Raw genomic sequence first — 26,549 nt, 5'->3', positions numbered from 1 at the left:
GACTGACAGTGTCAGAGCTCCCCAGAGCAGGCACAGGCAGAGCCAAGTGTGCATGTCTGTGCTCCGCGGCTGCCAGAGGTGGGAGGAAGCAGCCTGCCAACCCCCAGCTTCCACCTCTCCCTCAAACTGCTCACCTCCTGCTTTTGGCTCAGGGAAGGATGAAAGGGAAATGAAAGGGCTTGGCCCTTCTGTTTGCTCTCTACAGATCAGAAGTGTTCTCCTGTCCCCCATTTCCCCTATTGCTGCAATTTGCTATTTGACCTGAGCAGCCCAGAGGAGTTTTAGTCAGAGTGCATTCCTAGCACAGCATCAGTTTTCTAGAGCAAAACGGAAACAGCTGCCAAAAAATAAATCTTCCCCTGATGCCTGGCACTTCTCATGGGTGGAACAAAACTTCTCGAAACCCCGGGGGGAAAACCACCAGAGCTCAGCTGCAGCAAACCCCATCCCACTCCAGCCTGTCCCCTCCAGGGATTTTGCAACATGAGAGGGCTCAGGCAGAGACTAATGAACATCATGATTGCATCCATACGGCACCGACTTGAGAGCTTTGAGTGAAAGAAGAGGTAAAGAGAGATCTGATCTTTAGCTGAAGGCAATGCTGAGGGGAAGAGTGGACTCTGGCTGAACCCTCCAGCGTCCAAGTCCAGCTGTGCCCAGTGTCCTCCTACCTGCCCAGGCCTGTTGTGCCTGTTGTAACTGAGGAGGGTAGAGGCAGGTAGATGGTGCTGGTATGGAACACATTAAGTTCACACATGGCTTGCTGTGAAAGAGCTTCTGAGGCTTGTCAGGGCTAAGTGAGGTTTGTTTCCAAGCACTGTGAGAAAGCCTGGTGCTATCAGAGTCAGGCTGGCGAGGAAATATGTACACAGGGCTGAGCTGGCTCTCGGATTTCAGGTGGTGTGTGTGTCCATGGGATTGCTGCATGCTTGAATAGCAGAGCTGACAGATGCACGTAGCCCCTCTCCTCGTGCAGGTAAACGTCTCCCCCGGTATTAACCAAATGTGGGACTGAGCCTGCAATAGTCTCCCTGCCACACTAATCAGCTTCTTCACAGATTGCTGTGGTTTGGTGGGGTTTGCATGGCAGGCTGCTTGGGAACAGGGAGATGCTCAGACAGCCAAAATGGAATTGGGAAAAGAGTTTCTGGAGGCTTGGGACTAGCTGAGACATGCAAACAGCATCAGAGCACATGGCTTCTTGGCCTTTCCTGCTGAAGGAGCAACACTTGCTCTGTATTCACTCATGTCTTGAATGTGATAGATAGAATCAGGTCAGAAATATTGGTAACCCAGTTTCTTGGAGGGCTTATGCCAGCTGACACCTGGTTCTTGATGGTAACCAGATTCTACCCTCAGTCATGGTGCAGAAGGCAGCCTCCAGACGATATCAAGGCAATATGCTTTTTCTTATTCACCCTGATTGAGACTGAGGTTTATCTTGAAAGCATCCACTGCAGTTCGTGCTCAGCAGTCTCAGTCTGACAGCAATGGGCCTGATGGAGGTTCAGCTTCACCCTCCCCATGATCATTTTAGCAGGATATGCAGGAACAGGCTCAGTCAGCAGCAGTTCCAGCCATAACTCACACCGTCTCAGTGGTTCACTCAAGTCAGGGCACTGTTCCTCCGACCGTGAGGGTTTTCAGGCATGAAGCATGCAGAGTTCACAGCTAGGACAGATGCAGCACCGACGTGCTAAAGCCTAAGGCAGCGACACCAGGTTAACCCCAGTTAAGATGCATTTAGGCTTTCTGTGAAGGTAACATGAAGTTCACATTGTGACACACATCACCTCCTTGCTCACCGCGGGTCCCAGGAGAGTGCCGGGAACACTGCAGAGGGGCTGGAGCTACTGACTGCAGGCAAGTCATGACAGTGCTTTAGCTCGTAAGTTGGAGATGGCAGAAAAGCCTGATCCTTGAAAAAACAAGAGCTCCTTTGTGATGCAGCCTTTCAGGCCGGGTTTACACAGCAAGCCGGTCCCAGCAAGCCCAGCCTGCAGCTTCTGTTTCTGTTTCTCGGCCAGCCCAGGCCGTTCTGCTTTAACCACACAAGCAAAGTCCATTGTCACAAACACCATCTGCTGAAGAGGAGGAAGGTTTCACACTGTGTCAGTCTCTTTTATCTCAGTGTAGGTTCTGCATAGGATCTGGCTGAAGTTAGAAAAGCAGAGGAGACCCCAGCAACAGCTTTTGCTGGTGCTGTCTGTGGGCAGTTATTGATTTGAGTAGAACAGGACTCCAGAGAGGCAGGACAGCACACAAGCAGCTGGTCCCTCACATCACTCTTCAGGCTTTGGTTGAAAATAGTATCAGAGTTTTCCCCCTCCTCCCCCCCCAAACTACACAGAGCCCCAGGCAACAGGAGCAGCCCTGCTCAAGAGCTAACCCTTCCCTGGCTGGGCAGGAGCAGAGCAGGCAGGACTGGGCAGAAATTAGCCCTGACTGGGAACTGGGGACCAGGTGAGACCCCTGGCAAGTTGGTGGGGAGTACAGTCCTCTGATCCCCAGGGACCTGGTTCTCATGTGTTCCTCGTGGATGATCCCTCATTTTCCCAGCCCAAAGTCTCCCTCATGCTGAGTAGGATGCCCCCTTCTCCATGAGAGCCCAAATAATTGCTGGTTCTCCTCCAGGACTGATGCTCCAGGGTTTGGGATCTGGGACACGGAGCATCAGATCTGGATGGAGGCTGGAGAGCAGCCACCGATCTCCAGCAGCCTGCAATGCTCAGGGCTTCAGATCAATTCCCTCTCAGCCTGGAGCCAAACCAGGATACAGCTCCAGCTCTTCAACAGCAAAAAGCTGAATTAGTTGAAGTCATGCTGCCAGCTGTGTATTTGAACAGGAATTACATAGGGTTTCTGCTGTGGTAATGCAGCAGGTGCTGGCAGTTGTACTGAGACAGATGAGGAAGGAAAGGCAGCAAGCTGAGAACTGGGAGAGGTGCTAAAGGAAGAGAGGGGCTCCTGATTCTTGCCTTGCTCACGTGTAGGAAAGCTACCCCAGCAGTCAGCCAGCCCGCAGAATCTTGCTCCTTTGAGCTCCCTGGCTCCTGCTGAGCTTTGACCATCATGAGACTGACTTAGGTCTGGGAAAGAAAAACATCATTGGGAGCGAGCACTCAGAGCCACTGACTCCTGGCATAGGTGCCCTGGCCATGAACTGGGATGCTACAGCACAGGGCACTACCCAAACACAGACACTAAGGGTGGTACCTGTGCCAAAGTGCAGCCTCTTGGAGGAAGATGTTTGGGAAGTGATTATGAATCTGGAGCCTCCCAAAGCATGCTAGCAGCTAGATCCTCTGGATGAATAAAACCCTGCCAAAAAAATAAGATCTGTTTCTGCAAAGCTGAAACAGCAAACTTGTTTGTCTTTCCTCCTTCCCCTCCCAACCACGTTGTTTTAAACATTTACAGAGACCTTTATACTGTTTAAATAACGATTGGGGAGGAGGGGGGCTTGCTTCCAGTTTTTTTGCCAGCTGCTCCAAGTCAGCAGCGCTTCACATGCAACTTTGTGGCAAACCAGGTGCTGTGGTTTGTTGCAGTACCACCCACGCTGTCCTGGTTCCCCCTGCCTCACCTTGCCTGCCCACCTCATCCTCAGTCGTGCCCCCTCCAGCTGCTGGGGGAGGGGGTTACCCTGAGATCTGCTGTCTCAGGGAGCAGTTCCCTCCCCTCTGCAGTGTGTGGGCAAGTGGAACCCCTGGTTTGGTACATAAAGGGGTGCACGTCCAGCTCTCACCATACAGCCCCACACAGCCCCCAGCAGGACTCCCCAGGTCGCAGAGCTGGTGCACACGCGTGTGCCGGGCAGCCACGGCGGGGTTTTCTCCCCCTGGCACCGGGAGGGAGAGGAGCTGGAGGAGGATGCCAGAGCAGCTGAGTTCTCCCATCCCTGAGCACAAGCGCTACGGAGGATTAGCCATCTCCCGCGGTGCCTGTTCTCCCGCCCACCTCCCTCAGCAGCGAGGAGATGACAGCTGAGGGAAGAGAGCAGAGCACTCGAGGCGTGCAGGGGAGAGATGGCTGAAGACAGACCGACCTTTCTGCAGCAGCAGCGCAGCAGGACGTGTGTTGGTAGTTCGATCAGAAGGGAAAGGCACGTGAGTCTCTCCCCTGCAGGCAGGTCTCCAGGAATCTGGGGGGTTGCGCTGGGCTTGATTGAGTTTTATTTGCAACCTGTGGGGAAAGGCAGTGAGGAAGGCTGTCAAGGAAAGCTGGAGGCTTTCTGCAGGATGTTTGGACTGAGTGAAAGGACAGAGAAGTGAGTACGAGCCATGCTGTGGAAGCAGGATGTGGGATAGAGAAAATGTTTATACAGTCAAGCACAGGGTAATCCATGGGAGGCTTTAGAGACCATAAAAGCCATCTGCAAGTGGATAGATCACATTCTAGAGGAAAACAGTGGTTTAAAACAACACTACCCTCACTCTTTGATCTGTTCTGAAGACATCACACCTGTGAGCCTGAAGAGAAGGGGAGGATAAGTAGAACCATAAGTTCTGCCTGCGCAGTGAGAGAGTGGGGAGGAATTCTCCATTTATGGTCTCTTCCTGTACAAGAACTTGGGGCCACCAAGCAAAACAAGCAGGAGCCAGACACAGAACAAAGGAAAGAAAGGAAGCTGGTCTCTCTCCTCCCCACAGGAGGGAATGGCTGTTACAGGTTCAAAAGGGGACTGGGCAAGTTCACGGAAAAGAATGTTACTGAAATCTCCATTCCAGAGAAAACCCATTAGCAGAGTGAGTGAAATGACTTCTGGCTCTCACGTGTCACACCCCTCAAATGGTTGGTGGCAGGGAAGTTTCTGGGAGCTGTACCATTTGTAATAGTGCTGCTCCTTCATTCCCTAGGCATTCATTTTGGACATCTCTTGGAAAAAATTACATTAGTCTTGGTGGCCCTTGGTCTGATGCCCTGCAGCAGGGCTCCTTCAAGCAGATGTCATTGGGAGACTGTCCTCAACAAACCATTTTAGAAATAGCAGAAGGAATAACCAGTGGCCTTTAACCAGCTGCCCTGTCACTTTGTGAGGCCTCAGTTTACCGCTTCAGATTTGGCCTGCTTTCCCTCCACAAGGGCAAGAAAAATGACCTGAAAGGTCCTGAAATAACGTGACCTTCCATCATTTAAATATGTTCTTTCCCATTAAGCAACGAAAGCAGCAGAGATGCTGTTCTCAAAAGCACCTCAAAACAATTACCTCCTTCCTCTGGAATAAACGATGGGAAGCAAGGGGTGAGCTGGAGATATGGCATTTGCAATTCTCCATTTTCCATCTGCAGGAGGAGGAAATGTTGATTTGCATTGTGCTCCGACACAACCGCTTGACCTCAGTGCAGTTTATGCTAATTACTTGCAAGAATATGCTTGTTTGCTCCGTGCGTACCCAGCATATTTCTTGTATCTGAGCCTGATAGATGAAATATTGCTTACAGGACAGTGCAGGTTGGGTTGGCTGAACCAAGTGCTGGGTGGCCGAGTAATCCAAGCAAACAGAAAACACTGTTTGTGATAAAAGAGGACCTGAGAAGTTTCTCATTAATATTGCCCAGATATTTTTATACCAACTCACTCCCTTTCTGCTTACCGTGCTGTAATCTCTCAGGCTGACACAGAAAATAGAGAGGATCCATCTCTTTGCCCAAAGCAAGGACAACTCTCCTTTCCTTGCTCATCTAACTTGGCCTAAAAGGAAATCTTTCTCCCATCTCACTAGCTTTACAGTGTTAAGGTTTTCTTTCTGGTTTTGAGGGCATTTTTGTAGCTGTACACATCTTCTATCGCCAGGTATGCTCTGAGGGTATGTATTTTAATTAAACATGCTTGTCCATGGAGAAACTGGATTCCTACTGCTACTATTGCACCAGTGCATCTGTCTGGCCCCAGGATTTATCTGTGCACTCCCTGCCACTGGAACATTTTGTGGTGGGCTCTCTGTTCCGCTGGGCTCCTTCAAGGAATGGAGCTGGGAATGCATTCTGGCTCACTCACACAAAGATGGTCACTTTGCCCAGCTGGGACACAGACCTGAAGGTGTCAAGTCACTGATCAGCTTGACTCCATTCCCAACATGGTCTCCTCGAGCTCCTTTCTGTGTTGCAGTTGAAGACAGTACCCTGAGACTGCTTTTTGTTGTACTGTACCCAAAATTCAGTTGAGAAGAAGGGGCAGAAGCAGGAGCAAGAGTTGAGTGGCTGAAGCTGCCATTTCTTTTGCATTATTGGGAGAAAGGGCAATCTTTTCTTTTCTCTACCTGCAGAATCCATGTCTTAGCCCTGCCTGTAGATCCTACCGTGCTCCCAGAAAAGCCATCCCTTCATTGCACAGATATTCTGTAAGGAAAAAGCTCTTTATTATTCAGTGCACAGGCTTTCTGATAGGCCCCAGTTACAGCAGAGCATTCCTGAGTCTGCTAAATTTCTACATAAGCATGCAAGACATGCTGAGGAGGAATGGGTTTAGGTTTAAACGTGTATTTAACATTAAATGAAGGCTTAAGAGCTTTGCTGCCGGGAGCAGGGAAGGATGTTTTGTTAGCAGTGTGCCTTGTCCTGTGTGGGAAGATGTTGCTTTGCTGCTGAGGCTCCAAGGAGCCTGTCTGCCATTTCTTGGGACTAATTTGAAGCAGCAGACACCAGGATCTGAGACCTTGTGGAAGGCTTTTCTTAACAGTGCAGATCTTTTCTCTCAGAAGTCCGGTACCTGAAATACCAGCAAGTAATCTCCAGCCTTAGCCCAAGGGACTGTTCTTTGTGCACTGCTGTGCACCCACCATTTCTAGCAGAGACAAACATCAATGCAGCTACCCCCTGCACCAGCCAGATGCAGTTGGTAATGGGGGAACTGGCTTTGTAATGGGTTCGAGTACCCTGTCTGCTTCCCCCCAGCCATGTGTCAAAGATAACCACAGCAGGGCACCCCTGAAAGCACAGATGGGTGGGACCTGGACAGGCAGAGGGGGAAATCAAGAGGAAATCAAACTGGTGTCAGTAAGCATGAAGAGTTTCTCCCTTGAGGGGTTTACAGGCAACTAAGACAGGAAATGAGTGGAAAACTGCAAGATCTTGTCCTTCAATTCAAGCATGGGATCAAAGCCCAGCTGAAGTTGGAGCAGTTCTGTCATTAATTTCCATTTTTCTTTCCATCCTTCCTTCCCCTATCACATATTCTGCCCATTCTCCTATTATCTGCTTTAGGGGTAACCAAACACCTCAGAGCAAAGCCCAGACTTCTTTAGAGAGGGTAATGCTGTACCTTTGAAGGACAGATACTGAAGCACCTTGAGAAATCAGAAAGATGGGGCTCAATGTCTCATATGATTTGCTGGAAGAAGCAATGCCCCCCTCATCCTCTGTGGGGAAGTTGAGAGCAGCCCTCAAAAGCTCATGTGTGGATCTCCATGCCCTTTTTACAGCTTTCCTTGCTTGCTCAACCTTTCAAAGACTGGAATAACAAAATACCATAACTGATGGAGATTAGCCACAGGAAATCTATCTAAATTATGTCCAAATTGCCCTTGGGAGCAGCATTGCAGCTGCCTGAGGAAGGAGAATATGTTCAAACAGAACTGTCCAGACCAGACTAACTTCCTTCACATCTCTAGGAAGGTTCACAGACCCTCAGAAGAGCCACCATGGCCCGCTGACCTCGGGGAGGCTCTGCCTTGTCCTGCAGCTCCCGCTGGTGAAGGTTCCATGCCGGAGATCTGTGGGACATGATCGCCCTCTAAAGGGAAAAGCTGAGAAAACGTGATTAATTCCCAAAAGCGAAATTGCAGAGAATTAGAAGGGCATTGGCATGGGCAAGGCAGTGACCGTCTCTCTTCGTCCAGAGTCTTTGTTCCGACTCCAAGATATCCTTGGAAACATTATCCGTGCACTACAGCCATGAATAATTGCAGCCAATCAACTCCACACTTAGCTCATGCCGTTCTCCTGAGCTTTTAATTGTTGAGTCCATTAGTTACTTGGTACCTGGCAGAGCTTATCCATTTTTAGGCACACACAGACTGTGGGCTGAGCAGCTTTCACCCGAAAATCAAGACGGTGGCAAATCCCTCTGCGCATCCAAGTCTACGTCTTCTCTCCCGGGATCTGAACTCTGCACAAGAGGGGATTTTAGTTGTTTTGTTTTTAAAAACTTACGTCCCTTGGGGACTTAAATGGCTAATTCTAGTTGTGATGGGTCATATTTGCTTATTTGGGAAGCTAAAAGCAGCCAGGCAGATTGCCAACCCCATCTTCACAGAGCAAAGGCCACTGCAACAAGGGCTGAGTTAATTATTGCTGTTCTGTATCATCATCTGCCTTCCTACCAGGCCAGACACTCGTGCCACAGTCTCCTGTGGGGCAGGAAGGCACGGAATCTCTTGTGTCCTCAAGCCAGAGCATAGGACTCACCAAAAGCTGCTTCCCCCAGGTCCTGCCCATCCGACCAGGGCAGCTTGTGAGGCTTTCTGCAGCTATCAGAGGGCACAGAGGGCTGGGGAACACCTCACAGCCAGCTGCTTAATTTGGAAGCAACTTATTTTTAGCACCACCTTGGTATCTGTTTACAGCCTTCTTGGACCACTTAAAAAAAAAGAGTTCCTTTTGCAGCCCGTTGGCTTTTTAAGAGGGATTTAAGAAACAACATGGGCCATTCTGGAGAGTAAAGGACTTGTGAGTTGGGTTAAATCTGTGCTCTGGAATAAATTAAAAAAAAAAAATCAGGTTCTAAAATAGGAGCAAGGCCAGGAGGATCCAGGCACTAAAAATAAACATGAAGTCACGCTGTCTTTTCCTGGGAACTCAACTGCCTTGCCTGGAGAAGGGGCTCCCAGAGGAGGCAGCAGCATGGAACCATCTCTGTGAGGATGGGGAGGTCCTGCCACAGGTTGCCCAGAGAAGCTGTGGCTACCCCATCCCTGGAAGTGTCCAAGGCCAGGTTGGATGGGGATTGGAGCAACTTGGGCTAGTGGAAGGTGTCCCTGCCCGTGGCAGGGGCAATGGATCTTTGAGGTCCCTTCTAACCCAAACCACTCTCTGATTCTGTGATCATCCTGCTGTCAGAGGGGATCCAGGAGCAGAGAGACAACCCCTCAGCTCTCAGACATTTCAGAGGTGACTCTGGGCTTGTCACCTGTACTCAGATTTTGCTGCTTTCAGACTCCAGTTTGACTGCTTTCCATTCCCAATCACTGGAGCTTTTCTCCACAAGGGTGGATGTACCTCTGTGGCAAGAAAGTGATATTGGCAGTTCTTATTTTTCCTCCCCTTGGTTATGTTCACACTGTGTTATTGTTAATACAGGCTTCATATATAATGTAAATAGGATCATATAGAGTTTCATATGGAAGTTATAATTTCATTTATAGTTTCATATGTAAGCCAGACAGGATCCTGTGGGTTTTGTGACAGGTTTTCACAGAGAAGGACAATCACAGCACATCCTGGAAGCGTCGCTTATTCAAAGCACGGCACATACATTTACTAACTAATCTCTGACTAATCCCTGATCTCTGGCTAATTAGCCCCTTCCTCCACGAGCTAATGCTTATTCAGCCTTTTGAAGCATTTAGCGCGCTAAGCACAATCACGCACATCTCCTTAGCGTGCCGGGGACGTGAAGAATTAATAAATAATTAATAAATGCCGTTAACGAGCGGGATGGGGGGGGTCAATGGATCCCGGGGGAGCGGGACTACATTTCCCATCAGCCCTCGCGCCCCGAGACGGGGGCTGGGCTGGACTACACCTCCCATGAGCCCCCGCGCGCGGCCCCGCCCTCCCCGCGGTGCACGGGACCAGCATGGCGGCGCAGCTGTGTGCGGTGAGCGGGACCGGCCAGCGCTATCCGGCGCCATCCGCGGGCACGGCGGCCCCGAAGGGCGCGGGGACGGCGGGAGGGTGTGCAGGGGACTCCCGTGCACCGCCGGGACCGCTTGTAGGGCTGCTGCGAGGGCTCGATGGCTGCGCGGGGGGACGCGTAATAGTGCCCCCCCCCCCGGCGTGGTGGATGGAGGGAGCGAGGCCGGGCGCGCTGCGGGATCCTCAGCTCGCGGGGTTTGGCTCCGCTTGTGCCGGCTCTTCCCCACAGCGCCTGTGGGAGAGTATTTTATAGCCAGCGGGTGTAGCTCAGCCTGAGCGCTGCCGCCGGGGGTGTCTCCGAGCTCCCCGGAGCGGTGGGTCAGGGCAGCCACGCGTGCCCGCGGGTGTCGGTGCTGCCTCGGCTGAGGAGCCACGAGGGCAAGAACAGTCCCAAGGTTTTGAGGCCCCGCGGTTTGTCTGTTCTGGGAGCTGAGCTAGTGATGATAAAGGTTATCCCTGTCTGAAACTGATCTTTTCCTCTGTGGAAGTATCACTCTGAGGCTCGGCGTTAAAGACGCAAAGGTAAAGGAATGGTTTGCTACATGAACTAACTCTGTCCTGTTCCTCCCTTTCAGAGCCTGGCACGATGTCAGGAAAGGATTAAAACACTCATCTGGCTGGGGACCTGATTTATCTACTGGACTAACAGCACAGCTGCACAATGGTGAGAAACATCAGCATTTCTCTTGCCATAGTCTTAATTTTCTACTCCTTTTGCTGGACTACGGAAATAAGACTCATTTTTCAGTGTCAGATGATATCCTTGTGTGTCTGGGGCTCCTGGGAGGGGATATCAAAGCCCCGTGGCTTGATTAATGTAATTAAGCCAGTCAAGGCTGTGGCTTTGTTGCAGCTGCCACTCGAGTGTGCTGCCCTTTGCTACCATGGAGCATAAGCTGAAAGGCAGCACGGAATGAATGGGAATTTTACTGGTGTTGGTGCCCAGCAGAGCACCTGCTTGTCAGCGTGATCAAAGATGAGCCAGAGCAGAAGGGATTAGAGGTAGGAGGGATTGGATGTCAGCCCATTATGGAGACACTTGACACAGCTCATCTCATAACTGTGTCTGTCACAGAAATAGACAGTAGTGAAAGAATAATTGCTCTGTTTGCCTTCCTGGAGGTGCCCTGGGAGAGTTTCAGACTTGCATCAGGTTGCTGGGGGTGGGGACGTGCCCCAAAGGGTCATCCTAGAAAGGACACAACCTGAAGAATCCTTCCCCTGAGGGGATGTGTCTGTCTTAGGTCTGATGATTGCATTTCTCAGGGTAAACTCACAGACAGATTACACGCTGGATGGATGGATTATTCTTGTGTGCATGGAGTGAGTTGGATTAAGATGTTTGTGGAGGAGGATGAGGAGGAGGATGTCAGCTTGAAACAGCTTAAAAGGGTCCAAACTACCAATGTCTGAGAGCTGGTGGTTTTCTTTTCCTAAGCAGGGATTTAAATAACATCCACCTCCCAAAGTTTCTTGTCTGCGAGTGAGACAGCCCACTGGCAATCATGCTCCTCTGTGTCTGAGGGACAGGATTCTGCTGTGCTGAGTTTGTGAGACAAAAATTGCTGTCTCTGAATGGAGAGTTTCTGTCTCTAATTCTTGCTCAGTGACCCAGGGCTGGGTTTTTCTTGGAAGGGGTGGAAAGGAAATGAGCGGAGGACAAACTTTATTTAAAGTACTTTTGTTGACAGTTCTCGTTGTAACTTGTATTTAGGAGGAAACGGTCCTGCAGAGTCCTGGGGCTGCTGTTGCCCAAACACAGCTTTGGCAAGAGGGCAGCTGCTAAGCTGGGCTTAAGCTGGTAAGAGAATTTTTCAGTACTGTGTGTTGCTTGTTTTAAATTCATTAATTATATGCCAGATGTTTAGGCAGCATGACTCATGTGCTGATCAGAGTACCTAATCTTTGGAGACTTTACCAGGAGCAGTACCAGGAAGAGCACTGGCCATCAGCACGGTGGCACCTGGGTGTCTGTGCTGTGCGTGGCTCTGTGGGACTTGAGGGGGTTGTGTGGCCAAGGGCAGGAGAGAAACTGAGCCTGTGATGTGCTGTTATCCCTGTCTGACTCCTCTGTGAGGAAAAAACTCCACTGAGGCTCATGTGCTTCCCTTGGTGGGGTCTCCTTGCAAAGACTCCACGGACACGAGTGGCACTGGTGGGGCACTGTGCCCTGTCCTCCCACCCTGTGACAAGTGGCACCAGCACAATTGCTGTCCCAGACCCAGCTCCCTGCAGCCCAGGCCTGGCTCTGGAGCTGAGCATGAGCTGCTGTTGTCATAGCACAGTTTAGAGCTACAAAGAGCTTTTAAGTTCCTTTTAAGCAAACAGTGACAGGTTGAAGGGCAAATAATAAATGCGTTTTTTTTTATCTTTGCTTGATGTACAGTCATTGAATACACAGGCTGTAACAGCACTTTGTCTCCAGGCAGCTGACAGCTGCATTCTGCTAAATGGTTTTACGCTTTATTTAACAGAATTCCTTTGCTGCAGAAGGTCAATAACAATTTCCGACGGGCTGAGCCGGCAAAGTTGATGACAGGGAATGTCTTAAGAAATCAAGGTTGATGTGTGAAAGGGGAGGGAAGGAATGGCCCCACAAACCACCAGTCACACTGGGTGCTCTGGCAATACAGCTGTGTTCCAAGCAGGATCAGCCACTGGGGCTTTTGGTTTCCAAGGAGTAAGGGGAGAAAAGGTGAAGAGGCAGCCTGATGATAAATGGGAAAAGTAAAAGCTACTCAGTGCTTTGAGATTAGAGGGGCAAGAATTGTTTCAGAGCAGACTTCTTTAAGGAAACAGTTACAGCCTTGCTTAGTGGTGTCTTCCAGCTCTAGAAGCAACAGAATAAAGATTGTTTTGGACTGAGTGTCACAGATGGTCACTGATAAGTGACTCGTGTAACCACAGGCTCCTCCTCGCTGCTCAGGGGTTGCTGCAACCACACCATAGGTAAGTTACCACTAAAGCCAAAGAGGATTTGGGTGCTGATGCCACTGGCTCGGGTGGGAGCAAGTTGTTCTCTCCTGAGATGTGTACTCTAGATTAAATAGTGCAGATCAGGAACTTCACAGCTGACAGTTGCTTTGCTCTGACACTGTCTTTTTTTTTTTTTCCACTAGGATCTGACCTACAGGTGGCTGGATGAAAAAGTGATTCCCTGGTTTCTTCTGTTCCAGAATAAAATAAATTATGGGAAATCTTGTGAGTGGAAGTTGTTTTTTGTTTAGTTATTTTTGTAAAGGTTGGACCCAATGCTCTTAGAGGTCTTTTCCAACCTTAGCGATTCTATGATTCTACTTGGACAGAAATGGTTTTGTGCAGGTAGGAAGGATTTTAGATTGAAACACTTCCTGAAATTCAAGCAGTTGTGAGCTTACCCTTCCTAGCAAACCTGATACCCAAAGACTTCAGTGTGTGCACATGCTGAAAGTTGAAGAAAAGCAATTCCTGGGGACAAAACTACTCATGGCTAAGCCAGGTCTGGTGACAGAAACGGTTCTTGTGGTCTGCTTGGGAGCTCAGAGATAAGGGTGTGAGAGGCAGTAGTAGAGTCACTAGGTTCATCTGATGGTAAGTCCTTAAAACTCCAGTGTTAGGCTCCACCCTGGGCTGGGAAACCTCCCTTTTTTGAGAAGGGAGAGGAAGGTGCATGGTGTGGTTCTGATGTGCACAAACAGCTCTGCCCATGAGCTGGGTGATTCCAGGCAGGATGCTGCCCTGGGACAGCACTTCCCTCTAAACCCTGCTCTTCCTGCCCTGTGTCTCAAGGTGCTGCTGATGTCACCTGAGGTTTGGCCAGAGCTGGTTTGAGGAGGTTTTGGAGCGTCTTGGGCAGGTGATGTGAGGATCAGGCTCATTCTTGTCATGAAAGAGGTTTTTGCTGAGTGCTTGTGAACACAAAACAGGCCTAACAGGCTGCTGTGGTACCAGTGTGAGGTGGCTCTGATGGGAACAAAGGTTAATTTGAGACGTGGGAACACAAGGTGGGCCCCAAGCTAGAGATTACATCTGAAGCAGACTTGGAGCCTAACCTTCTGTAGCTGAACCAGCTGGAAACAGCCTGCTTGGGAGCTTGAGGGGGTTTGGAGGTTCCCTGGCTCCTGGCCAGGGTATCTTTTGCCATCTCTATACAGCAACCTCATACAGCAAATAGCATTCCAAGTGGAAAAGGGCCATGCTCTGAGCTACCAGGGGCTCCCTGCCAGCCCAGATCTTCATGATTAAACCTGCCCCCATCCCCATCAGCCTCTGGAGCTGTTCCCCAGTCAAGTGTTCACTCTACTACCTGCTACTGCTCTGCTGCAGGAGGGAGGGAGGGGGGGGGTCTCACCCCCACCCACTTCATCAAAACAACAGAAATAGGCATTAAAGAAAACATCCATTCAACATTTATGTAATTACACAAAGTGGAGAAGTGTCTTGGCTTACTCTGCTCTGTATCCACCCTGCAGCTGGAGGGGTGTCCCCAGTGGGTCTCCCTGAGCAGAGCTGGTTCAGGACCTTGACCTCCCTGGGGGCTTTAGGGAGAAAATTAAAAACAGTGATGATCACTTGTGGCTCACCTGGCATGGGACTGCCTCTCAAAGCACTCAGAGGGCACCACAAGCCCTGGGTCCCTGTGCAAGAAAGGCCCAACAAACTCAGTGCCACACGTGTGGCTTCAGTCCAGTATCACCTCCAGGCTGCTCAGGGGCCGGACACATTCCTGGTGGCCCAGCTGAGCTGAGCTGACTGTGACCCTACTCTTAGCTGATGGCTTTTAAAACCCTTCCTTGTCTGAAAACACCAGACCTAGAGAAGGGGTCAGTGACGGGGCACGCTGTGCGTCTGTCACAGGAGAGGGCAGCCACACTCCTGTCTGTGCTGCTGATCACAGAGACAAACGGATCCTTCTGGAAGGCAGCACACCCCGACAGAGCTGGCTGCAGCTGGGGCTTTCTGCAGTCTAGGAGAGGTGCTCTCCAAACACACCACCTTCTCATCAGCTGGACGATCTGGTCTCTAGTCCACAGATTCATCCTGCCTGTTGTGCCACCATGGTGACGAGCATTTGAGCTGGAACATGATGGTGAGGTGTTTTCCAGCAACTCCAGCATCCTCTTCCAGCACCATCCTGCCCCTCCTGGGCTCCACAGGGGCCACTGCTGCCCCACAGCCCTGTTCATGGGGCTGGCAGGTCACAGCCATGTGCCGTGGTGCTTCTTGATGCCCCAAAGGCCACGTTCAATCACACTGAGCCTTGAAACATTTCAGGAGATCCCTGAGGAAAGGCAACATTTCTCTACCAGCTTCAGCTTCCCCCTTACTCTCACACCACTGCCAGCTGCAGTGTGGTAGGTATGCTCCACAGGCTGGCTGACCAGCTGGGGAGAGCCCTCGGGAGAGAGAAGAGCCACAGGAGTCCTCAGACTTGCCCCTGTGGGCAACCTCCCGGCCTCACCGCTGGTAGAGGGTGATGATCCCGGCCCGGTGGAGGCTCCTCCACAGCGCTGCCTCCAGCATCATGTCATGGTTGGCATAAAACACCAGAGGTTTCTTCTCCACCTCGTAATAGTGGTCTGAAAACTGCTCATAGTTGGCAGTGATGAACCCGTAGGCACTGACCTGTGGGGAGGGACAAAGGATGGGGTCAGGGCTCTACTTGAGGTGGTCCATTCACCACTGCCCCCCACCCCCCCCTTCCAGGGGGCATGTAGGACAGCCACCAGGACAGGCTGGTCCCCACCAGGAGCCCCACAGCAGCCAAAGGGAGGGGAATCCCCTTGTCTCCAGCAGGAAGGTGATCCCGTGGCCTCTTACCTGGTCGCAGGTGTGGAGCGCCGTGAGGAGCATGAGGGCACCTGTGCTGGGCATGTAGAGGGAGCTGTACTGGGTGTTCAGGATCTCTGATCGCAGGAACCTGGCAGTGGACACGGCAGGGATGGGGGGGTCACGGCTGGCAAGGCACCACAGCCCCCAGACCTGCACTCATCCAGCCCCCACCACACACTGGGTGATGCCAGGCCCTGGTAAGGCAGGAGCACCGAGTGAAACACAGGACTGGGGTGGATTCTCTGGTGACTGCTTCTAAGGCTGAGCTCATTTGCTGCAGGTTGGTAAAAGGCACCTCTCTGCTGTTTGGAATCACCCCAGCCCAGATGCCTGCTTTCATGAGAGGCAGGAAAAGACAGTCCCATTGACCCTGTCTCTGCTCCTGTTAGATTGGGACAAAATGTAATTTATTTTGGGGAATGGGAGCCAGGTGAGCACAGAGAGGTGTAGGAGGGGACGTGAGCTGTGCTCCAGTGAGCAGGAGCAGCAGGGGAGAGGTGCCTCAGCCTTGTCTGCAAACAGCAGGGCAGAGGTGGTTCCATTGTCTGGAGAGGACTGGGAACACACTTTGATGCTGAGCAGCCACTGGTCCATACTGGAGAGAGTCCAGCCTGGAGCAGAGCTGAACAGCAGCCACCATCCTCATCATCCTCACCTTGCTGTCAGATACTGCAAGAAATCAGGATGCAGCAACTTGAACTTCTCTGCAGATGCCTCCGGTCCAAAATACTTCTGTGGCCTGCAGCAGGGCAAGGAGAAGGGCAAAATTGTGTCACAGGAGTCCTGGAGCTACTTGGGGTTTGTCCCAGCAGGGGTGAGGGTGAGGGCAGGCAAGTCATGCCTGCATCACTGAGGGTGCTGGGGGGCTTTTGGGGGGCTACTCACTCATCCCCCTTGTCCGAGCCCTCGGGCACTGGGCTGCCCTGGATGGCCGATCTCAGCATGACGTAGTCCCGGATATCCGAGGGGATGAAGATGTACTTCAGGTCCTGCAGTGGAGGCACAGATGTGACACTTGGAGGGGCTTAACAGGGCAGTGCCCATGGAGGCTGGCAAGGACTGAGGGCTCCCGAGACGGGGAGAAGGTTTGAGGGGCAAGCCCAGCCTCAAGGGAGAATTGACCACATGCCCAATAAGCCCTCAGGGTGTCACCTTGGCCTGGGGGATCCGGGTGAAGCCGTACTCCTCGTAGGCGATGAGGGAGTTCTTCATGGTGTTCACCGTGAAGCCGTAGAAGGAGACCTTGGTGCCCACGTCCTCCTCGAAGCCTTTGATCACGGCACCGTTGATCCTGCGGGAAAAGCGCAGGACACGTGTCCAGGGCCAGACCCTCCCCAGCACCCACAGCCCCAGTCCCGCCCGGGACCCGCGCGCACCTGAAGACCAGGTCGTGTGCGTCGATGGCCTGGCCCTGCCGCGAGCCGTTGAGGATTCCACCATTTCCCACCACGGCACAGCGGACACAGCCCCCGGGGAGGGCGGCCCTGTCGAAGAGGTGCCTGTTGGCGGAGGCGTTGAGGAGCCGGAGGGTGCTGCCCACCACTGGAATGGAGCAGGATGGGAGCGGTCAGTGAGGAAAAGGTGCGTGTCAGCCCACGTGAGCACGTGTGTGTTAAAGTGTGTGACAGCACAGAGCACATCCAGGAGCAGCACACTAAACTCACGCCATCCCTGGGCAGGAGAGGGGCCTAAACCTGGGATATGGGGACACCAGGCAGTCCCTGCTCTCCCAGGCTTTGTGTCACCCACTCTCAGCTCCCCTCGCCATGGTTCTAACCCTGCTCCAAACAGCAGCACTCAAGACCGTGCAAGGCACAGGGTCACATCCAGACATCTCCAGCCCCAGCCTTGCTGATGCTGCTGCCTGGGCTGGCCATATCCCCTCCTCACAATATCTCTTTGCAACGGCCACCAGTTCACTCCCCCCTGCTGTCCCCAGTGTTTCCCAGCCCAGGGATTGAAGCCGGTGGCTGACAGGGAGAGCAGAGCGTGGGTTTGGGGTGGGAAGGGAAACAATCTCCATCCACAACAATGGAGCGGGTTGTCCAAGCTCCTCCGGCCCCAGTTAATAGTCATGCACACACTGGAGCTTTTATTCGGGGAAAATGTCACAAGATGCAGCAAGAGGCCTTTGCAAAGCCGTGCCCTCCACCCCGTGCCCCAGGAGGTGGAGTGGGGAGAGATCAAGGTCCCTGGCTCCTCTGCTGCCTTCTCTGCCTGTCTCATGTCACCAGTCCCTTCTGCTGGGTCCCCGAGCCCCTTGAGCTGCCCCACATCCCCAAATCACCCCATCAGCTGTGGCCCCCATCCCAGCTGGGTCTGTACCTGCAAGGGACAAGCCTTGCCAGCCATAGGGGACGTGTCGTGTCCTCAGCCTGTTCCAGGTGGCCAGGGTGAAGTGCTGGTCCCACATCAGCACAGGGGTGTCGAAGCGGAAGATCTCCCCAAACTTGGGGTCTGCCTTGGCTCTGGCCATCACTGAGTGCAGGCAGGTGCTGGGCTGGGAGAGAGGAGGACCCCAGCTCAGCCTCCACCTGGGTCTGCCTTCCCTGTGACACCTCCACCCCTCAGCAGGCACCAAGGAGAGGACAAACCCAGGGACAGAAACGCTCCTTGTCCATCACAGGTTCTGCTGGGTCACCCAGGCAGGGCACTGCCCCATGCCTTGGTTTGCTGCTGCAAAACACCCTGTGGCACCCAGCTCAGTGGGGCTGAGGGCAGCAGAGGTTACGGGGTCAGCTGAGAGTGTGAAAGATTCAGCACCTTGAGGTGTGGGTACCCCATTGAAGGGCTCTGCTGGATGAGAACAGTCCCAGTGCCCAAGAATGGTCCCCCCAGAGCCTGGGTCCATCCTCATGAGTCCAGCCTGGTCTGGTGGGCCGGGAGTCACAGGATTGGAGGGAGTGGGTAATGCTGGCTCCAACTTTCACATTAGGGAATGGCAGTAGGGAGGCCTGGGGAGACCCATTTGTGTGGATGGAAAAGGTTGTTCCCCTGTAGACCCCTTCCAGAGGATGCTGCTCCTCCTTCAGCTTCCCCACACAGCCCTTCAACCACCAAAAGCCAGCACGGAGGGGCACCACGGACATGACTGTGCAGTGCTAATGATTACCTGCTGCCTGCTGGGCTCGGGCTCCTCCAGCTCCGCAGAAGGCTTGAAGGAATTCCCACTGGAGTGGGGGAAATATAAGGCAGAGTTAAAAATCCACCACTTGGGCACTGGGGCACCCCACAGCGGGCATGGGGCTCCCAGCTCACACGAGGATTGCTGGACACCTTCCCCTCCTTACCTCTCCGAGCTGCCTCCAAGGGCCCATCTGTGGTGTGGGGTCCCCGACGGGGCCAGGACCAGCGGCTCCGGCTGCAGCAGGCTGGGATGAGACAGTGAGGGCTCAGCTGAGGAGGTGACACTGAGCACCCCAACACCCCCACACCTGTGACAGCCATAGGGCAGGACCATGTCCCCTCCACTTGTCTCCCCTCCACCACTGCCTGCGCCCACCCGTCCCTGTCTGCGCGTCCCTCTGCAAGGGGAGAACCACGGACGTGCAAAACACAGGGCTTGTGCAGAAAGCAGCTGCTGTCTCCTCGTGGGTCCCTCCTCCAGGAGCACCACACACCAAAAATCACACCCAGCCCAGCCTGCAGCCTTGGGGGAATCCTGCTGAGACCACCCTGTCTCTTCCCACCGTCTCACCATTCCCGAGTCCAAATTAGACAAGGCTGGGGAAAGCTGGACAGGCCAGCAGGACACTTTTAGTTGTTAAATTTGGAGAAGCAATCAGCAGCCAGGGTCTGCAGGCTCTTGGGGTATACAGGACCTTGTCTGCCATGGGGGCAGCTGGAGCACACCCTCATCCTTCATTTAGTACTGGGAGACAAAGGCAAGGGCAGCCCACCCTGAGCAATCTGGGATACCCTGAGCCCCAAGGGGCCAGGAAGAGCTGACCCAGCCCCCCAGGGGGAACTGGGGCTGGGGGCAGCCTGGCAAGCAGGAGGTGGGAGCCCACCGGAGGGGAACAGGCTCCCATTCATCCCTGCACAGAAAGGCCCTTCAGAGCCCCCCGGCGCTGCCGCCAGCCCAGCCAGCAGGTGCTCAGCCCAGAAGGGAGGTATTGTGGAGGAGACAAGGGCCCCTTGTTATGGGATCTCTGCCTGGGAGCCTGGGGACAGGTAGAGGCAGGTGGGGAGCGGAGCTCTGCCTCCCCCCCCGGCCCCCGCCGGCGCGACGCTGCCGGGCAGGGCAGGCATTGGGTTTCCGTCCCTGCCACGGCCCCTGTCAACACCAACAGTACCCACAGCCCTGCCCAGGAGCAGATCCAGACCTGTCTGCCACCCAAACCCTGCTCTGAGCCACCCTGGGGGTACAGCATGACATGAGGGTCTGGCACTGGGGGCTGGAGCATCTCCCCAGGTGTGGATGGGGAGGCAGTGCCCAGCAGGCTTTAGTCCAAGCTCCTTCCTTGCACCATCCCAGCACTGCCAGCTCCAGGCAGGGGATGCTGACGGGGAAGGTGTCTCCCTGTGCAGGAGGCTGAGCCCTGCCAGCAGGGCAGGGCAGCTTTTTAAATCAAGCCAGGGCATCTTGCCTTGGTGTCGCATGGAAAAGCAGGTCCCCAGCAGGAGCAGAGCCCTGTAAAGCCCCCATCACTCCAAACACAGTGCTACAGTCCAGGGGTCAGCACAGTGTGACCCCCACCTCTCCTTGCAGACAACCAGCTCATCCCTGAGGCTCATCCTGGGATCACCTGAGCTGACAGAGAGGAGGGAAGGAAAATCCCCAAGAGAGGTCCATCAAGGTGGGACTGAGCTGTCCCAGGGAGATGCCAGAGCTGCAGCTTTCTGCAGAGCCTTTCTGGGGTATCCCTGCAAGGATCCAACTAACCCCAGCCTGACCAACCTTGCCTGTTCCCTTGGCTTGCAAAGGGGAGCACAGGGTCTGTGCACAGCAAGGTCAAGGCCATCAAAAACTGTACCAGACCTGGTGGTTACACTGAAGGCTGCTCTTTCATTCCAGGTACCAACAGCACACCCATCACAGCAAGGCTCATTCACACAAGTGTCTCACAGGAGCTACTAGGAGATCCCTGGATGCCGAGTCAGCTCAGCCAGGGCAAACTGCCCTGGGATCCAAGGAGCTCACCCCAACCCTGCTTGCTGCCTCCATCTCATGATGCAGGCAATCCCTAACCCAGGTGCCTCACCAGCTGGAGCTTATCAACACTACCACCACCCAACCAACAGACCAACAGAAACCTCTCTGCTCCAAACCCAGAACAGATTTGCACTGAACTCCCTCCATGCAAAGCCCCTGGGTTGACCACACACCCATTTTCTGGCTGCAGAAGTGCAGCTCCCCACCAAATCCCAAAGTCTCGTTACCCTCACTCACCACATCCAGGCTTGAGCTGGAGCCAAACAGCCTCTCCCAACCCCACTACCTCCCTACCCCTTCCTATCATGCTCACAAGGCTCAGCTGCACATCTCTGCCCACCCAGACCCTCCCCAGCCCTCCAAGCTCTCCCACTCTTGTTTCTTGGTACAGACAGACCCTTCCATGGCTCACCCCAGTGCCTGCAGGACAAGGCAAAGCTCCAGACACTGGCAGTGGGAGGGTGCTGTGCTACTTTCTGAGGTTCCAAGGATGCTGTGGAGCTCTGAGGGGCTCAGCCCATGTGTACCCAGGTGGGCACAGCCAGCCTGGCAGGTTGGCTCATGATGATGTTCCATGGAAGCTGGGAGCCACCTCCACCCATGGCCAGAAACAGTGGGTGGCACTTGCTCCTCATTTCTTGCAGGACTTGCACTGAACTGATAAACCAGTGCCAGCACCTCCCTGCACTCACATCCCAGCTGTGGGTGCTGGAGCCAGCTCCCCAGCAAAGCCACTGCCCAAACCCTGCCAGGAAGGGCGTGGGGCAGCTGGCCCCCCAGCAGAAAGCAGATCAGTGGCATGAAGGGGAGCCAAGCGCTTTGACGTCACCCGCCAGGATGTGGTGAAGCACCTCGTGATGCTTGGTTGACTCAGAAGATGACAATGCTCCCCAGGACCAACAGATGCACAATGGGGCTCTGGGGAGGAGTGGCTCTGGCTGCCCCAGCACTGGCAGTGCCAGCAGAGCCAGCCAGGCTGGGTGCACTCCCTCACCATCTGGCTATTCACAAATGTGACATTTTTGGTCCAAGGCCATCCTTCAATTCCGGAAGATAACACTGTGTGCGAGTGTTGTGAGCACACACTCTGGCCTTATCTTCAGAAAACACTCCCAGGGCCCCACATTTGAGGGAGCCGAAGGAACAACAAGAACCTGCTCTTGGAGGCATTTGCTCCATCCTGCTGGGAAGGGCTGAGCTCCAGGAAGCATCTTTCCCTGGTGTAAAGCTGGAGCAGCACGGAAAAGCTGGGCAGAGCTCAGTGCTCTTCCTGTTGGCCCTAACAATAAAGCCACAGGCAGAGCTGGCAGCTCACCAGTGAGGTTTGGGAGAGATGGACAGGCAGGGATTGGGAGTGGGATAGGGCTGTGCCCAGACAAATCCTGGGGGCTCCAGGGATTCAGCTCCCTTCATCCTTGTGTGGCTGGCTCTGGGAGGATGAGGGCATTTCACCCATCTGCATAGGACCTCAGAGCTGCCACCAGCTCTGTGCTGAGCTGGAAGTGGACTTGGCACTGCTGTGGGTATCTGGTCCTGGGGTGATCTGGTGCTGGCAGCAACCACCATCCATCAGGGGATCAGCTTCCCTCTACCCCTCTTTGTCCTCCTGTCCATCTGCACGGGGGCACTGCTCACACAAACCTCCCCACAAAACGTGGTCACCTGCACCCACACGTGAGCACCCTGACCCTCCCATGCTGGCAGGCAGAGCGGGAAGTGAGTGCTCTGTGGTGGCACCTCAGCCTGTGGAACACCGGCCATCCCGGTTCCACCTCCGGACTCGGCCCCACATCCGTTGGCAGAGCTGATTCCTCCAGTGCACAGTTCAGCCTGGACGAGCAGCAGTCATAGGGCATCATGTTTATAAACACAGGGAATCAGAGCCAACAGGACCCACTCATGTGGGTTTAGCTTTAGAGGTTGGATTGAAGCCAAGAGGAGAGTCCAGGAGAGATTTAGAGAGCAGGTCAGCTCTGTGTTACCTCACCCTGGGCTCCTCTCTGGGGCTGGATGAGCTGACCCTTGGTCCCATCAGTCACAGGGCTGGAGCCTAGGCTGGCTTTGCTGGGGAGGTGACCTGGGGCAGGTCCAGGCAGGGTGAGGAAGTGGCAGCCTGACATGTGCTGGGGAGAACCCACTCCTGGCTTCCATCTCATGGCTTTCCTCCACACCCTGGTTCGGGGTTGAGCCATGGATCCTGTGCCAAGGCACAGCTGGTTTCCATTCCTAGCTCCAGAGTGGTGTCTGGGCACGTTCTGCTGCCCTCATGGGCCTCAGTTTCCCCTCTCATGGACATCAAGCTCTTTGTGGGGAGCTGCTCTGCACCCCAGCTGTGATGTGCCCCCAGCACTGTGTGGTTCTGGCTGACACTGGCCAAGGGTGGACACAGCCAACCTCAGCCCAAACTGCTGGGGATACTCCTGCTCCACAAGCCCAGCAGGGGAGGGAATCTCTGCCTTGGGCAAGATGGGATCGGGCAAAGAGAGCCCCCAGCTACCAGCTGGGGAAGAGGCAGCATCTGGATCCCAGGGCAGCCCATCCAGCTCCATCCCCAGCAACTCCCAGAGCAAATCTCTCTGCCCTCAGCTCGCCCTGTGCAGGACCAGTTCCAGTCCTCACAGCAACCCCCATTCCCGGGCAGCACCCAGCCAGCTGGGCTCCGTCACACCGAGGGCACCCAAGAGCACCCAGGAGGAGGTGAGGGACACCCACAGCGCTCTCCTGGCACATCACTCGGTGCTGCAGGGCAGAGGGCGGCTGGTCCCGCAGCCCAAGCGCTGTGCAGGCTCCCTCACCCCCTGCCCACTCACCCACGCTCCCCGGGGCTCCCTGGGGAACCCCAGCACTCCATCCCTTGGCACCGCGGAGGCTCAGGAAGGGGCTCGGGGAGCTTGGAGGACGCAGGGAATGCAGAAGAAGAGGGATTGCAAATTGCTGGAGTTTGGGAAACGCTGCAACCCTGAGAGTTTGCGAGCCGTGAGGCGCAGTCCTGGGATCCAGGGGGGCAGCCCGGGGGATCCGAAAGGGTTGGGGGGCAGCCGTGCCCTGCCCCTGCAATAGGGAGGGTGGGTCAGTGCAGCTCCATGGGGGCCAAACCTCCCCCAGGACAATCAGCTCGGATCCTCCATGAGCCCAGCGGGGACACGCGGGGCTCGCAGCGGGTTTCACAGAATCACAGAACCACAGAGTATGCCGAGTTGGGAGGGACCCACAGGGATCACCGGATCCAGCTCCCAGCCCTGCACCTGGGTTTGGTGGGCAGCTGAAGGGGGTTTGATCCTGCCCGGGGTGCGCAGGACCCTCAGCCGCCCCTGGACCCAGCAATGGTTTCTTTGCACTGTGATGGTCTGCACCCACGTGGGGACCCCTGGAGACCCCCACGGCCCCGGGGTCCCGCTCTGGGCACCCCTGGGCTCGGCTGGCGGCCGTGGGCAGGAGCCGGTGCTCAGGATTCCTCGGAGCGGGGCAGAGCCTGCCGCGAGCACATTTTCCAAACCACCCAACGACCGGGGGGCACAGCTGGAAGAACTCGCCCTAAGGGGCCCACACTGGCACCCCAATTCCCCCTCCCCATCCCAGTGCATGGCACCTCTTGCTGGATTTACACACCCCTACCTTCCCCCCCCCCCCCCATTCCCCGTCCCCCCGTACCTGGCTATGATCCTCTGGCTGGTGGGCGACTCCACCGTAGTGTAGTAGTGAGTGTAGAGGAGCAGAGAGGATGTTAAACCTGCCAGGAGCAAAAGGCAGAGCCTTTTCCAGTGTGGGGACCCCATCCCGAGCACTTCAACCGCTGGAGTCGCGCAGGCGAGCGGCAGCGTGGGAGCCGCCCCGGGCACACAAACTTCCCAGCCCCTCTCCTCTCCCAGCCCGGTGGGCGCGGACACCGCTATGTCCTGGCTCCGTCCTACCCTGGGTGCTCAGCTGCACCTCGGAGCAGGCTGGGATATTCCTCCGGAGCGGTGGGAGGAAGGGTGTGAGCCGGAGGGAGGAGGCACCAGGCTGACTGGTTCAGACTTGCTGAGAAAAAAAAAGCACTTTTGAGCTGCTTTTTCTCCGCGCTGGGGGATTAAACATTCACCCAGACCGGCAGGGAAATGCGATTTTTATTTTTTTTTTATTTTTTTTCCCTCTTTTTCATGCCACCCACCCACAGCTCCCAAACACGGTTCTCCTTTCTGTAACTTTCCCGTGCAACTAAAAACACGTGCGTTCACCGCCGGCTGCTTCCCAGGCGGCAGCACCCACACCCCACGGTGCCACCCCCGAGCGAGTCCGCGGGTTATTTTATGCTTATCAGAAGCTCCAGGCTCTGAAGTCAAGCCGGGCTCCCACCCTGGGACGCACCCGCGCCCGGCCGCTCGCTGGTTAATCCACCACGAGGGAGAAAATGTGGGGGGAAAGGGGAGAAGGGGGGACACTTCTGGGGTGCTGCCCCCGGCCCCGTTCGGGCTGAACGCATCGCTCACCCACACTGTGTGTTTGCAGCAAACAAAACCGTTCGGAGCTCTGTGGCAAGTTCGACAAAGAGTTTGGGCTGAGGGAAAGGCGAAACGTGTTTGGAGGGATTGGGAGGAAATTTGCATTAATTATTTTGGCGTTTTCGGGAAGGATGTGCTTCAGTTTCTTTTTTGAAAGAATATTTCGATGGTTTTTTTAGTTAAACTCTGAAAGAACCAGCCCTGAGAACTCAAGGATATGCATACCAAATGTTTGTTGCAGCTGGGGGAAGGGACTCAGCAGGAAAACAAGCGTTTTCCATTGAACTGTAGGGATTTGGGAGGGGGGTGGGTTTTTAGGAAGTGACCAGACTCGGGGAACAGCAGGATGGGGAGTCCCATTGTGTCCTCGGCTCTCTGAGCACCCACATGTTGCTCCAGGGTGTTACACACCTCCAGCCTCTCCACAAATACCTGTTTTCATTATTCAGCCCCAAAACCCCATCCCTGCTCCCGAGTCCCACTGCACACCCCCAGGCTGGTGTACTCACGGCTGCATTTTCCCCAACACCCCTTTATCCCCCCAGATCCAACCACCCCCCACTCCCATTCCTGCCCAGACACATTTCCAATGATGCTGCTTGTTCAAAGGAAGAATAAACACAAGAATAATTTTAATAAGAGCTTGTTTCAGTCTCCACTTGCTTCCATTATTGCAGGTCTCCCCATTGCCAGCCCTGGTCCTCTGGGAATTTTGGCTGTGTGGGAATGCACCATGCTGACATCCATGAAGTGCCCAGCGTGCATCAATGGCCATGCAGGGAGCAGGTCTGTGCCCACAGCTGGCAGTGGTGGCACTGGACACCACGAGGGGATGGTGGCCAGGCTGCTTTAAGGAAAACTTGCAGGAATCCATCCCTGCTGTCGTGCAGGGACCGGGGGAGCCATGGCAGGAAGGTTGGCTGGGCACAGGGTGTCTTGGGGAAGGAGAGAGCAGGCAGGAAGCTGGAAGGACGGAACAGACCATCACCACTTGGACACACAGGGATGAAATCAAGCCTGAAGCTCAGCTGGAGCTAAAACTCCAAAAAGATGGGTGGGAAGAGGGGTTTACACGTGCCCTGGTAGCAAAGGGCAGCTCAGAGAAATGGGGTGCACCAGTGGAAGGATTGGATGCGTTTTGCCTCTATCACTAAAGGTTGCTCCCAGCCCTTGGGAGTACTGGCATCATCTACAGGACTCAGGGCCAGCAGAGCGGGGTCAAGAGTCTGGAATTCTGCTCAGAGG

General features: G+C 54.4%; 1 protein-coding gene, 1 long non-coding RNA gene and 1 other non-coding gene across 9 annotated transcripts; 2 read left to right on the top strand and 1 right to left on the bottom strand.

The window, feature by feature from the left end:
* The first annotated feature begins 3,668 nt into the window (after positions 1 to 3,668).
* On the top strand, positions 3,669 to 13,064 carry LOC116796384. Of its 7 annotated transcripts, none has more exons than XR_004360340.1 (5): positions 3,669 to 4,109; positions 10,433 to 10,521; positions 11,572 to 11,658; positions 12,686 to 12,806; positions 12,977 to 13,064. It is a non-coding gene; the product is annotated as an uncharacterized LOC116796384 (long non-coding RNA). The 7 variants fall into 7 exon arrangements; XR_004360339.1 differs by lacking the exon at positions 3,669 to 4,109 and adding an exon at positions 9,759 to 9,819; XR_004360342.1 differs by lacking the exon at positions 3,669 to 4,109 and adding an exon at positions 9,789 to 9,812.
* On the top strand, positions 10,287 to 10,363 carry LOC116796479. Its single transcript, XR_004360380.1, has one exon. It is a non-coding gene; the product is annotated as a small nucleolar RNA R38 (small nucleolar RNA).
* Positions 13,065 to 14,222: 1,158 nt separating the features above from the next.
* On the bottom strand, positions 14,223 to 25,066 carry ST6GALNAC2 (ST6 N-acetylgalactosaminide alpha-2,6-sialyltransferase 2). Its single transcript, XM_032706958.1, has 10 exons — positions 24,475 to 25,066; positions 18,959 to 19,039; positions 18,781 to 18,838; positions 17,994 to 18,168; positions 17,045 to 17,210; positions 16,821 to 16,959; positions 16,554 to 16,657; positions 16,324 to 16,407; positions 15,657 to 15,756; positions 14,223 to 15,461 (listed from the first exon to the last, which is right to left on the bottom strand). The coding sequence occupies exons 1-10, from the start codon at positions 24,597 to 24,599 to the stop codon at positions 15,294 to 15,296; spliced, it is 1,200 nt and encodes a 399-aa protein (XP_032562849.1). The 5' UTR covers positions 24,600 to 25,066; the 3' UTR covers positions 14,223 to 15,293.
* Between the last annotated feature and the right edge of the window lie 1,483 nt (positions 25,067 to 26,549).

This window comes from Chiroxiphia lanceolata, chromosome 19, assembly GCF_009829145.1.
Source record: "Chiroxiphia lanceolata isolate bChiLan1 chromosome 19, bChiLan1.pri, whole genome shotgun sequence".
In the NCBI taxonomy this organism is placed as follows: Eukaryota; Metazoa; Chordata; class Aves; order Passeriformes; family Pipridae; genus Chiroxiphia; species Chiroxiphia lanceolata.
Note: the sequence above shows the minus strand (reverse complement) of the source record. Positions and strands in the feature narration are given on the sequence as shown.

Excerpts from the sequence above, each read along its gene's own strand:
- ST6GALNAC2 (XM_032706958.1), bottom strand. The coding sequence starts at position 24,599 with ATGGGGTCCCCACACTGGAAAAGGCTCTGCCTTTTGCTCCTGGCAGGT. Across the intron at positions 19,040-24,474 it reads AGCCAGAGGATCATAGCCAG|CCTGCTGCAGCCGGAGCCGC; the intron begins GTACGGGGGGAC and ends GTCTCATCCCAG. Across the intron at positions 16,960-17,044 it reads GCACACGACCTGGTCTTCAG|GATCAACGGTGCCGTGATCA; the intron begins GTGCGCGCGGGT and ends CTTTTCCCGCAG.